The sequence below is a fragment of the Argopecten irradians genome, chromosome 11 (assembly GCF_041381155.1).
Source record: "Argopecten irradians isolate NY chromosome 11, Ai_NY, whole genome shotgun sequence".
Taxonomy (NCBI): Eukaryota; Metazoa; Mollusca; class Bivalvia; order Pectinida; family Pectinidae; genus Argopecten; species Argopecten irradians.
Genome location: NC_091144.1, coordinates 39,361,431 through 39,376,489, shown reverse-complemented (window position 1 = coordinate 39,376,489; position 15,059 = coordinate 39,361,431). Strand labels below are relative to the sequence as shown.

Here is a 15,059-nt window from a genome sequence, read left to right as displayed (position 1 = left end):
GTTCACTGATTCTAGCATCAGAGACAATATAGTGTCTAGTCAGTTTTATCAAAGTCCTGTGCAAACACTTCAAAAATGTACATTTATGTGCATGTTTACTGATTCTAGCATCAGAGACAATGTGTCTAGTCAGTTTTATCAAAGTCCTGTGCAACACTCCAAAAGTGTACATTTATGTGCATGTTCACTGATTCTAGCATCATGAGACAATGTGTCTAGTCTGTTTTATCAAAGTCCTGTGCAACACTCCAAATTGTGTACATTTATGTGCATGTTTACTGATTCTAGCATCATGAGAGACAAAGTATGTCTAGTCTGTTTTATCAAAGTCCTGTGCAACACTTCAAAAGTTGTACATTTATGTGCATGTTCACTGATTCTAGCATCAGAGACAGACAATGTGTCTAGTCAGTTTTATCAAAGTCCTGTGCAACACTTCAAAAGTGTACATTTATGTGCATGTTTACTGATTCTAGCATCATGAGAGACAATATGTCTAGTCTGTTTTATCAAAGTCCTGTGCAACACTCCAAATTGTACATTTATGTGCATGTTTACTGATTCTAGCATCATGAGAGACAATATGTCTAGTCTGTTTTATCAAAGTCCTGTGTCAACAACTTCAAAACTGTACATTTATGTGCACGTTTACTCAGATTCACAGCATCTATGAGAGACAATAGTATGTCTAGTCTGTTTTATCAAAGAAAGATCCTGTGCAACACTTGGCCAAAATGTACATTTATGTGGCATGTTTACTGATTCTAGCATCATGAGAGACAATATGTCTAGTCTGTTTTATCAAAGTCCTGTGCAACACTTCAAATTGTACATTTATGTGCATGTTTACTGATTCTAGCATCATGAGAGACAATATGTCTAGTCTGTTTTATCAAAGTCCTGTGCAACACTTCAAAAGTGTACATTTATGTGCATGTTTACTGATTCTAGCATCATGAGACAATATGTCTAGTCTGTTTTATCAAAGTCCTGTGCAACACTTCAAAAGTGTACATTTATGTGCATGTTTACTGATTCTAGCATCACAGACAATGTGTCTAGTCTGTTTTATCAAAGTCCTGTGCAACACTCAAAATTGTACATTTATGTGCATGTTTTACTGATTCTAGAATATGAGAGACAATGTGTGTAGTCTGTTTTAGATGCACACTCCCAAAGTCGCTACATTTATGTAAATGTTCACTCGTATTCTAGGCATCAGAGTCATTGTGTCTAGTCTGTTTTATCAAAGTCCTGTGCAAACACTCCAAAAGTGTACATTTATGTGCATCAGAGAATGTGTTAGTCTGTTTTTCAAGTCCCTTACAACACTGATTCTAACTGATCAACATCAGACAATGTGTCTAGTCTGTTTTATCAAAGTCCTGTGCAACACTCCAAAATTGTACATTTATGTGCATGTTTACTGATTCTAGCATCATGAGACAATGTGTCTAGTCTGTTTTAGCGTCAAAGTCCTGTGCAACACTCCAAAATTGTACATTTATGTGCATGTTTACTGATTCTAGCATCAGACCAATGAGAGTTTGATCAATTCTGTGTCAACACTCCAAAAGTGTACATTTATCAATGTTCACCTATTCTAAAATCAGAGACGGATGTGCTGTTTATCAAGATCCTGTGCAACACTCCAAAATTGTACATTTATGTGCATGTTTACTGATTCTAACATCACAGACAATGTGTCTAGTCTGTTTTATCAAAGTCCTGTGCAACACTTCAAAAGTGTACATTTATGTGCATGTTTACTGATTCTAGCATCATGAGAGACAATATGTCTAGTCTGTTTTATCAAAGTCCTGTGCAACACTTCAAAAGTGTACATTTATGTGCATGTTTACTGATTCTAGCATCATGAGAGACAATATGTCTAGTCTGTTTTATCAAAGTCCTGTGCAACACTCCAAAAGTGTACATTTATGTGCATGTTTACTGATCTACATCACAGACAATATGTCTAGTCTGTTTTATCAAAATCCTGTGCAACACTTCAAAAGTGTACATTTATGTGCATGTTTACTGATTCTAACATCAGAGACAATATGTCTAGTCTGTTTTATCAAAGTCCTGTGCAACACTTCAAAAGTGTACATTTATGTGCATGTTTACTGATTCTAGCATCAGAGACAATATGTCTAGTCTGTTTTATCAAAGTCCTGTGCAACACTCCAAAGTGTACATTTATGTGCATGTTTACTGATTCTAGCATCAGAGACAATATGTCTAGTCTGTTTTATCAAAGTCCTGTGCAACACTTCAAAAGTGTACATTTATGTGCATGTTTACTGATTCTAGCATTGAGAGACAATATGTCTAGTCTGTTTTATCAAAGTCCTGTGCAACACTTCAAAAGTGTACATTAATGTGCATGTTTACTCAGATTCAAGCATCATGAGAGACAATGTGTCTAGTCTGTTTTATCAAAGGCCTGTGCAACACTTCAAAAGTGTACATTTATGTGCATGTTTACTGATTCTAGCATCATGAGACAATATGTCTAGTCTGTTTTATCAAAGTCCTGTGCAACACTTCAAAAGTGTACATTTATGTGCATGTTTACTGATTCTAGCATCATGAGAGACAATATGTCTAGTCTGTTTTATCAAAGTCCTGTGCAACACTCCAAAAGTGTACATTTATGTGCATGTTTACTCTGATTCTAGCATCATGAGAGACAATGTGTCTAGTCTGTTTTATCAAAGTCCTGTGCAACACTTCAAAAGTGTACATTTATGTGCATGTTTACTGATTCTAGCATCATGAGAGACAATATGTCTAGTCTGTTTTATCAAAATCCTGTGCAACACTTCAAAAGTGTACATTTATGTGCATGTTTACTGATTCTAGCATCATGAGAGACAACATGTCTAGTCTGTTTTATCAAAATCCTGTGCAACACTTCAAAAGTGTACATTTATGTGCATGTTTACTGATTCTAGCATCATGAGAGACAATATGTCTAGTCTGTTTTATCAAAATCCTGTGCAACACTTCAAAAGTGTACATTTATGTGCATGTTTACTGATTCTAGCATCATGAGACAATATGTCTAGTCTGTTTTATCAAAATCCTGTGCAACACTTCAAAAGTGTACATTTATGTGCATGTTCACTGATTCTAGCATCAGAGACAATGTGTCTAGTCTGTTTTATCAAAATCCTGTGCAACACTTCATGTACATTTATGTGCTTGCCAATAGTCACAGCAAATAATTCAATTGAAATCTGATCCATGTGCCAAAGTTCAGCCAGCAGAAAAGTATCACTGCAGCCAAAAAATCGGTACCGCAATATTTCTAAAAGTATATAAGGCTGGTAGACATGAGTTCTGGCTAGACTTTATACCGCCATCTTGGTCTAGACAAAGCTTGTAGAGAATGGTAATGGGTGAGGTTTTCACAGTCTAAGTTAATTAAATCTTTGTCACATTTCAGCTTTTATCAGCCTTTATGGTAGTAAAAACATGTAGAACCTAATTAAGTACTAAGTATATTAATAACTCAGAGCTTCAAGAAAGTTTGATTTCCTGGATTCTATGGTTACAATCATAAATTTTTACTTGTTTTTTAAGTGGAAGCATTTGGAGATTATCCAACAAAAGACCACATGTAAAAAATATCTAATTTATGAATTGGATGTTTTTGGCTTACAGTTTTTACTCAAGGTTTTATTGAAATCTGCAAATTCATACTACCAGCAAAATATAAAGAATTTTACACAAATTCATACTACCAGCAAAATATAAAGAAGTTTACACTATACTGTTACGTAGATATTTTACATTATTGTATCATCGTCGGGGCTTTTGCTTATGCATGTACACTGAATGACAACTGTGTACTGTTATTCCAAAATGATCCTGTAAATTTCTTTTGTCAATAAAACCAGGAAACAAGGATCCTCAGCAAATCTAAAGCACTATACAGAATATTTTTTGAGTCTGACTTAAGCAGAACCGTGGTAGGTGAGTAGATTTAAAAGATGTACCGATCGACATACAGTATTACCACACAACCTCTGCCTCTGAATCGCGAGTACGAATCCCACGTGGGGAAGTTGCCTGATACTGAATGAAGGTTGATGGTTTTTCTCTGGGTACTCTGGCATCCCTCTTCCACATACAGTTTCGACGTGCTACAGCCGACGACTACGAGAACGTCATGTCAATCACGACCTAATGTTTAATGTCTACTAAACCAAATCAATTTAAGCCTGTATGATTAATACAGACCCTATGGGCCACTTGCTTTTCTTTTTAGATGAAAATCTTAAAAAACTGATATTTCTTTATGGCTTTATAATGTTCTAATCTCTACTAACCTTGTTTCAGTGTAATGTGTAAGATACCAGAATAATGTCTCCCCTGAAGGACATCGCTTCCTGTTCTATCATCTCTGAAAGTCATTCTTTAATGCTAGGCAAATTGGATTGAGGTTGTAGCATATTGATTTAACTTTGATTCATGGAGATGAAAATGAAGTTTCTGAGCTGATGCCAAGGCATTAAAAATCAAATTAGTTAATCTCTCGGCTGTAATAGCGTTGTTTTTGAAGGAATTGGCTTTTTGTGGTTAAAGACTCTTGACATTATAGGAATAGTTTTGCTTCTTTTGTTTTTGTTGGCCAAGTGGTTTAGGTGTCTGATGTCTATTAATGACCCAATCAGTAGTTAGTATCAGGGAGGAAGGGCTTCCAAGTTTGTTCTCAGTAAGTAAAAGGACCCAAGGACGTGATATTTGGCCTGTAGCATACTGGGATGAAAGGGCTATAAATTAAGTGTATTCAAATGAATGACCTTGACCTTTATTCAAAGTGACAGTGTCAAACAGGCTTTTCATAAGCATTTAAGAAACTTATTCTCATTAAGTCAAAGGTCAGGTGACCTGAATTAGGTTTTTTTTTAAATGCTGGGATAAAGGGCTACAAAGTTATATCAATGAATGACTTTGACATTGATTCAAGGTAACAGGGGTCAATAGGCTAAACAAATTTAACAGTTCTTTCTTATAAGTAAGACACATATATCTTATGTTGGGTCTGCAGTCTGATGGAGGGTTGGAGTATTTATTAAAATGAATGGCCTCGACCTTCAAATAAGCCACACAGGAATAAAATTGACCGATTACCAGGTGTAATATCGTCACGCCTAGAAGTGTACCTATTCAGTGTCGGAACGAACATCGTAGTATACACAATACAAAATGCAAAGTCTACAAAATGCAAAGTCTTGCGCGGTTTTATTGACAGCTGGTGATACATTAAATGGTTATAGACTTTGAATGTTTTCTTCAACAAAAGGCCAAATGGGTTAATATTGGTCTCAAGCCTTATGGGTTATAGAGTTAGCCAGTTATTTTTTTTAAGGAATAGTTGAGGTGAGTTGGTTTAACTTAACGTCATGTAATCATTTTAAGGAATAATTGACTGCTCTCTTTTATACATTGCAGGCCCGAGCAAAAGCTGTGGAGATTTTGGTAGACCAGTGCAAAAAGATAACCAACCCAAATGTACAGAAATATCTACAACGCAGGTGAGTTTCATCCAATCAGTATTCGATGGTAATGGCTTAGTCATGTCTATGGTCTCATCTGTAAACAATTTTTTGTTATCGATATTTCTCAGAAATTATGGAAGACATCATTCTGAACTTTCATATGTAGACTCCTCATGGTCCCTGTAGTTGTGCAATTAAGTGGCAATTTGGAATTGATGTGAAAAAAAATTACTGACGTGCAATTATCTAGGGTTTGTTTTAACTTTCTAAGAGAGTATTTTCAAATTTTCAAAAATAATAAATGCATTGTCGAACAAATCTGAGAATGGATTCTGAGATAACAAAATAACGTAGGTTAAGTACAATTTACTGTTGTTAAGTCCCACCTTCTGGTGATTGTAACGTTAAAAAAATCATGTCAAATTATGACGTCACTCTTACGTGAAGTACTCTCAGTACTTGGATTATTTTAACTCGATTATACTTTTTGTTAAATTGTTAAAAATAAACAATATTGATAAAATATCACGAAAAAGAAAAACATAATTGATATTATATATATAGATATGCTTTTTCATACTAAACAATCATGCATGTACATTTATTTTTTCACATTTTTGCTTTCAGCTTTATGTAAGTAAAAACAGATAAATTGTAGGTTTAACCATCATTATACCTCCCTCCTTCAATCCAAATATGTAATATACAGATTGGTTATCATGTATTAGTGCTCAATTGTCTTCTATTCAAATATATTTTTTGTATACTTTACTGAATTTGATATTAGTATGTGTATTGTATTGTATTAATTCCAAATTTGCCAAGTTTAAATTATAAAAAGATATATTCTCAAATTAACACCCACTACATGAGTTGTAGCCATGTAACAAATTTAAATCCATTAAGTGCCCAGGGCACTTTAAATATTGAAAAATGAAGGGGTGCTTTGTAAGACCAAAATTGGGCTAACATTTCACAAAATTATTTCACAGACTAAGCAATTAATCAATTTTACAAAAGAAATCGAATGCAGAGCATACATGGTTTTCTTAGTTTCAGGGGGGAGGGGTGTTTTAGGACGGAAGTGCTTGTAGGGTTGAATATGGTCCAGTAATATTACAAACAGATCATTTGGGACATAAGGAAAGTGGTCTTTTTAAGCAGTTAGTCTTAATACAGAGGTGGTCACTAAGACAGGCTCTAATGTCTATATTTTCATGGGGTATTATCAATTGTTACATGATATTTTCTAGTGAAGACCTTATTGGTGGGTGCATCTTTTAAACCTAATTTTTTTCCCCAATTATTACTTTCATTAATGTGAGTTGCTTTTAATTAGAACTGTGTTAATTCAGAAAAAGTTGAGATTATTTTTAAAAATATATTTCCAGGAAATCAAGTAGTTTTAAAGATTAATAAACATGCATGAGCCCTTTTTCAATTGTCTGACATGCTAACTTTTCATTTACAACATCTAACCTGAGTTATCTTTAATATGTTTCTTCTAGCTACAAATGCAGCAGATTTTCATTTAGTATCAGCTATCCCATATTGCAACTTATATAGATCATATCCCTATATAATCTTGATAAGAAAATGTAGCGAACAATTTAAGAGCTAGCTGATGCACTGATATGCAGATTCTGTGTGTAGTCTCGTTGTTTAGTTTAAAACTTTAATGTAGTTATTAGTTTACATTAGTGAATTGGATGATCTTACACTGAATAACCCAAAATTTTTAGTTTTAAATATTTTTAAAGGTAACAAAACTTTAAAAAAAAAATTTTGAAAAATCACAAGTTCAGAATGCAATTTGTTTGTCAGCACCTAACTGCAGAGATTTCATGTCACCTCCCATAATTCCTTCCGAGTGTTTTCATGCAAATGATCTGATTTTGAATTTTAAATTGCTTTTTGAACGCTGATCACGGTGTGGCTGATGTTGACACATTATTGATTGGTATTCCCACATCCCTCCAGCTCATCTACAAACACCGACTCTTATCACATTTCCATTGGCTGCCTCCCCATCTCAGCACGACACTCACCAGTTATTTTATACTAGTTATCTCGACAGTTGCGCAAGATATGTACAAATCAAATCAATGCGACATACAACCACTAGCCCTCTGACCTAAATGACCTTATCTGTCAATGACCTGTAAAACTATAACAAAATGTCCATCCACATTTTGGTTTCAAGTTTGAATCCCACATAAGGCAGTTAATCATACCCCGTCTGCAAAAAAAGTCAGAGGCTGGGGCTGTATAGCTGGATTCAGGTTGTCTGTCTGTCTTTCCGTCTGCCAATCAGTAGACATAACGATTGACCAACTACTCCTCCTAAACTACTAGCTGGATTTCAACGAAACACGGTGTGGCAATGATCCTGATACAGAGTTATGCCCCTTTATTACAAAAAGTTTTATTTTGACTTTGCTGAACTCTTAACATTTGAAAGTTTAACAATGACTAAATTTAAAAACTGGCCTTGTATCAATTATAAAGGCCAAATTATAGCATAGTTTTCTGTCTGAACCCTGTAATACAATTTGTGCATCTCTAACACATTTACCCCTGAAAAATCATAATGAACCCTTCTAACCTTTGATGTTGAAGAGTTCAATTGTGTCTTCAGGGGTGAATGAGTTAATTAAAGTAGGAAAGTTTTGTCATGTTGGATGGATCCCCATCCTGTATAGGGGCAATTCTTTATATCATGTTTCCTTCATTTAGTAAATAAAAATTTCTTTTGAACCTTACAAAAAAAAAAAGAAAAGAAAAAAAACCTGGTATGGAGCGTATTGGTTGTATGATTTCCTCTCATCTTAAGGATGATATTAGAGGTGATACAGACCTAACATTACTGTGATGTACTTTTACGTAGTCAATTTATTCCACCACAATGAACAATTATCACATGGAGATTGAATGTATTGTAGTGGATTACATATAATATAGGAATAATACATACAGCAGCCGAACAATCTAAGGCAAGGCAACCTGAGATAATGGAGTCCTAGGATTTACCCTTAAGATAGGATGAAACTTTATAATGAATTATCCCATTCTTTGATTCGGGAGAGTTCAAATGAGTCTTTAGGGGTGATGAGTGATTATTAATGGTTCATATATTCTGTATAATCTTTAGAGATGATATGACTGCCAAAACCAATAATTACCAGTACAGTTGAATCCTCCTTGTTCATGTGGCAAAATGATGTAAATACAAATAATTCTCTTAATATCATGTTCCATTTGTCAGACAAAGATGTGATATTAAGAGGAATATGACATTAACCAACATGACATTAACTCATTCACCCCTGAAACTTTATAATGAACTGTTCCAGTTATTGAATCAGAAGAGTTCAAATGCATCTTTAGGGGTGATTGAGTTAATGTTACATTCCTCTTAATATCACATGTTTGTATGACAACTGGAACATGATATTAAGAGAATTTTACTGTATTTACATAATTTGGCTGAGTCAATTAGGAGGTTTTCTTTCATATATTATCTGAATCAAAATGTACCTTGGCAAAAATGGACAAGATATAGTAACAGCCCTGCAGAGGTACAGGAGCCCTTCAATTATGCCCAGACATGTCCATGTGTCTGTCTGTCCTTCTACACTTAGTTTCCAGAGATTTTCTAGAATTCAAAATATGTTAGGCCTTTGTTTTGAAATTGCACATGATGTAGCTGTTACAGGTAATAGTATAGAGAAATGCAGTAGGGGTGCTACCTGTATTGCAGCTATTGGGTTAATTTAGTGTAGGTGGGTCTCGATGCAACTGGTTGGTGGTTTAGGTACTCCGGCTTTCCTTCACCAACAAACCTGGTATGTCCTTAAATGACCCTGGCTATTAATAGGACTTCAAATTAACTAATCCAAACCACATTGTCCCAGCCTCTTCAACAACACAATACTTACTCTGAGATAGGTCATCTGTACCTTCAGAGCTACAGACTGGCCACCAGACCCTAAGTTGTTCATAAGACTTTCTCAGCAGAGTTCTTTACTAGATCATCTCCCCCTAGTTTAAAACTTAGAATGAGGCATGTAGTAGCAACAAAAATGATCAAGACAAATTAAGTGATTTTTTCAATATTCTAGAGACCAGTAGCCAGTCTACTTCAGTTGTACAGAAATGTGCTAATTCTCTGTTGGTCGGTGGTTTTTCTCCGGGTACACCGGCTTTCCATGATCAACAAACCTGACACATCCTTAAATGACCCTGACTGTTAATAGGACTTTTAACTAATAAAACGAAACTTAATGTTCTGGAATCTTCCATTACACCATATTTACTCTATGACAGGTCGACAGTACTTTCAGAGCTTACACCCAGATGTACACAAATGTGCTAATTCTCCACCTTTAGCACACAACACTTAGAATTGATCAGAATGAATGTTTCTAGTACAAGCGACTTGATTTTCCCTTAGACAAATGACACCACGTTTGTCCATGTACTTTATAGTGTTAGCCTAATCTTGTTTTATTCCTGTTTCAGGTCTAACATTGTATTTACTATGGAGGCTGCTGGTACAGATGGAAGGTAGGTGGATCAAAGATTTCTGACGTAATGATTGATTACCCAGAAACTTCAGTAAATTATCGCCAGGATCTTTTGCTAAAAAGATCATTCATTGTTGTGTATCAAAGATCTTTTGTTAATACTATTAAGATCATTTAGAATTTAGTACTGTATATAAGATCTCTTGTTAATACTATTAAGATCATTTACTATTGGGTATATTTAATCTCTAAGATCTCTTGTTAATACTATTAAGATCATTTACTTTTGTGTATATCTTATCTCTAAGATTTCTTGTTAATAATATCAAGATCATTTACTATTGGGTATATCTTATCTCTAAGATCTCTTGTTAATACTATTAAGATCATTTACTATTGGGTATATCTTATCTCTATGATCTCTTGTTAATACTATTAAGATCATTTACTATTGGGTATATCTTATCTCTAAGATCTCTTGTTAATACTATTAAGATCATTTACTATTGGGTATATCTTATCTCTAAGATCTCTTGTTAATACTATTAAGATCATTTACTATTGGGTATATCTTATCTCTAAGATCTCTTGTTAATACTATTAAGATCATTTTACTATTGGGTATATCTTATCTCTATGATCTCTTGTTATTACTATATTAAGATCATTGGGTAATCTTTCTCTACTGTTTGTACTATCATTTCTATTGGGTATATCTTATCTCTAAGATCTCTTGTTAATACTATTAAGATCATTTACTATTGGGTATATCTTATCTCTAAGATCTCTTGTTAATACTATTAAGATCATTTACTATTGGGTATATCTTATCTCTATGATCTCTTGTTAATACTATTAAGATCATTTACTATTGGGTATATCTTATCTCTAAGATCTCTTGTTAATACTATTAAGATCATTTACTATTGGGTATATCTTATCTCTATGATCTCTTGTTAAGACTATTAAGATCATTTACTATTGGGTATATCTTATCTCTAAGATCTCTTGTTAATACTATTAAGATCATTTACTGTTTGTATATCTTATCTCTAAGATCTCTTGTTAATACTATTAAGATCATTTACTATTGGGTATATCTTATCTCTAAGATCTCTTGTTAATACTATTAAGATCATTTACTATTGGGTATATCTTATCTCTATGATCTCTTGTTAAGACTATTAAGATCATTTACTATTGGGTATATCTTATCTCTAAGATCTCTTGTTAATACTATTAAGATCATTTACTTTTGTGTATATCTTATCTCTAAAATCTATTGTTAATAATATTAAGATCATTTACTATTGGGTATATGTTATCTCTAAGATCTCTTGTTAATACTATTAAGATCATTTACTATTGGGTATATCTTATCTCTTTGATCTCTTGTTCATACTATTAAGATACTATATTGGGTATATTTTATCTCTAAGATCACTTGTTCATACTATTAAGATACTATATTGGGTATATTTTATCTCTAAGATCACTTGTTCATACTATTAGATAATTTACTATTGGGTGTATCTTAGATCTTTTATTAATTCTATAAAGATCATTCAGTATTGGGTATTGTATATATAAGATCTTTTGTTAATACTATAAAGATCTTTAAAAAATGTTGGGTGTATATCAGATCTCTTCTTAATAAAAAATCATAAATGATATAATCATTTTTGACACAAACTAAAAAAAATCATAGATCACTTATGGATGCTTTTGAAATTTTATGTTTTTGAACTGCAGGCCTAGTTCAGTAAACAGACAGAATCCTCTCCCATTCTGCATCCTTAAGAGCAATTTAATTAACGAGCTGTTCCTTTTACCGGGATTTCTGTGTTCACGTATACTTGTTCCCCTATCTAATGCAATTATTGTGTACAAATTGCCTAATTTGAGAAAAAAAATCTATTTGCTGCAGATACCAGAGAAAAAGACTAAATGCTGTGTTAGCCCGTAATTGATTCTCAAGGTAGAAAATCAAAGCTAGGTCTAAATACCAGCATATGGTATTATCTCGGAATCAAAGCGAGTGTAGAAACGAGGTCTAAATACCAGTATATGGTATTATCTCGGAATCAAAGCGAATGTAGAAACGAGGTCTTAATACCAGTATATGTTATTATGGATTATAGGGGAGGCATTACGGCTGTAATGATGCTGATGTGTTGTATCTTATGCATGGGAATGTACTAACATCATGTTATCTCATCCACAAATGAACACAGATTAGTGTATGCTCCCACATGGTAACCCCGGGGCATCATTCACGGTGGTGTGGTGTCGATGGATCTCTGGAATATAGGGGGTCATGGAAAGATCATGGCTATTTGTAGATAATTGATATGTAAACTAGTGACAAATTAGCAATATAAATCAATGTTAAATAGAATCTGATAATGGAGTCTTTGCCTTCTCAGCTAAGAATCGGCTTCCTAACTTTTTGTCTGTGATTTCATTATAGGGTCTCTTTCTGATACTATTCGGTCTGAGGACAATGATGGATTTCTTTGCCCCTGTCATGAGGCTCTCTGGTTTTATCTTTGTAAAACCAATGGATACTCAATTTCTTGTGCTTTTGTCCTTGAATAGAATCAGCAAGATAGGGATATTTCGTCCCAGTCCATATATAGATAGATATCTGTCAAGTCACAGACTTAACTGTGTAGATATCTGACACATCTATATATACATATGTGTGTATTACTTTGTCAAGGTCTTTTATTGACTGGCCATATAACACTACCCAGTTTCAGAAAAGGTATGATTTTAACTGTGTAAGAGGTGACAATGGGAATAAACTCTTAAACGACAGCCAGATAATTTATCTTTAATTTGGTATAATACAATATATATATCAATCCGTATAAATAATGTCACTAGGTATCCTGAAACATCTAAAAATAGCCAGACTTCATCATCCCAGACACATGAATGAAGGCCTCCAATAAAAACGCCAGGGCTAGCTCAAAAATCATGTCAATACTCCACCTTGTCCCAGAATTACACATATAGAGGCATGAGTATAAGAGCCAAAAGCCTGTGGTCAAGGAATCCAGATTGGCTATGAACATTCTAAGGTCAGAGTTTGTAGAGTCCATGAGGATAGAGTCCTCTTGGACTCTCTTTAATTGCTCCTGTCTTCAGGTTTTATTCCGTCTTTGCCTATTACAGAGTTAGCTCCCTTGCAGATAGGTATCAAATGTTACGTCATTATTTTGTGAGCAAAATTTACGTCATTTTCTCCGAAATGTATGACGTTACGCTCGCAAACACATGACTTCACAATCGATACTTCCCGCAAGGGTAGATAACTCTGTAATATGCAAATACAAAATATGTTCAGTCTACATTTACTGACTTCTGCTTCCCATTGATTTTGCCTGGGTCCAGTTGTGGCTGATGTTGCACTAATTGTAACTGTGTCCCCACTGTAGTCATGATACTTGATTGCATATCACGCTTCAAGACGGTTGGTACAGCTCCTTTTATGGGAAGATTAGGTTTTTTTATCCGATATGGTACCTTATACTGATTTCTCTAAAGGACAATTCACTCAGGCTAATTCTTTTACATAACCAATAAGCAAAATATGGCATAAATTTTTTGTTCTACAGTTCTTATGAAACATATAACATAAAACATTGACAAATTTCACGTCATTGTTTAGTATTTTAATTGATACCATTGTAATTACAAATCGTTGATCAATACGATTAAGCAGGTACACTATGTACGCTGTACCCATACTCGAGCCAAAGTCACGCATGTTAAACAAATGAACTACATAACCACTGAGGAGGTGATAAAATGATTTTTTAGGCAAGACAATTCACCTAATAAGGTAAACACGCTACTGTCAGAGGGATTTGAGCAGTTCTAGACAAAAGTAGCATTACTCTACAAGCAAGGGACAGGGTTCGGCATACAAGATGTTCGACCACAATGTGTAATGGCGGACAGCGAGCGAGTTTGAACATTTCCCACGCATTTCACAACCATGGGCTTTTCTGGCATATCACAGTAAAACCGACTGATCTTATTTCCATTAGAACTGGGTTTTTCCAATATATGTATAAATTTTAATGTTCTCTTAGACTGAATTGTCCCTTTGACCTTTTGCTTATCTTTAGGTTGTGCTTTCTGATTGCTTAGGACTCAGCACAACAGTGAATTAAGTTTACATACTAAATGTTGTTGGTTTTTTTTATAGAAAAAGCAATTCTTTAAATGTAATACTTACCATAACTTTTAGCAGCCTTACCCATCTGTTTCCTCCCCTTTTCTTCTCTACCTGTTTGCCATTTTGGCTCCATTATTTAACAGGTTTTTGAGAAAGGGAGCTGGGTCATTCTCTGTTACTTTTATCAGGTTGGTAGGAACGGGAATTTTAGGTGTCCTAGATATGATTTATACAGAAGGCAGCTTTAATATTCTAACTGCAACCTTTTCAATACAATGAAAGGTGTATTTTGAACATTGATCTGTCCAAAACAAATCTAATCTGTGATCATTTTGATTGACAGTGGGTGCCCAATAGAGGATGGCCAGAGGTCACTGAAGTTGAAGACGGTCAAGCTTTTCCTATATGACATTCCAAGTGTGACCGGTAAAGTGGCAGGCTCACTTGCGTACTCGGAGGTTTTCCTAGACTCTGTTATAAGGGTACAGAAGGATGGTATGTATACTCATCCAAGATTTTCTTACACTGTTTGAGTCTGTCTTTGTATATTAAAGAGTTACCTCCCTTGCGAGTAGGTATCCATTGTGACGTCATTATTTTGTGCACAAAAACTCATGTCGTTTTCTCTGAAAAGTATGACGTTACTATAAATACCTACCTACAAAGGTAGATACTTTATAATATACAAATACAGAATACAGGTCCACACTTCTCATAATATATACATGTATATATATAAAAAAAATAAAAGTCAACGACATGTATATATATATATATATATATATGATAAATTTAAAGAAAAATCCTTACGGACGAAATCTATAAGAAATA

The 15,059-nt window shown here is 34.2% G+C and overlaps 1 protein-coding gene across 1 annotated transcript in view; it reads left to right on the top strand.

Moving 5' to 3' along the window:
* The window catches only part of LOC138335533 (dynein axonemal assembly factor 9-like), a 76,919-nt gene that overhangs the window by 44,916 nt on the left and 16,944 nt on the right, over window positions 1-15,059 (top strand). Inside the window, exons 18-20 of the mRNA XM_069284667.1 lie at window positions 5,467-5,549; window positions 10,035-10,079; window positions 14,572-14,723. Of these exons, the coding sequence (XP_069140768.1) occupies window positions 5,467-5,549; window positions 10,035-10,079; window positions 14,572-14,723 (280 nt within the window). The remainder of the gene's footprint in view (window positions 1-5,466; window positions 5,550-10,034; window positions 10,080-14,571; window positions 14,724-15,059) is intronic.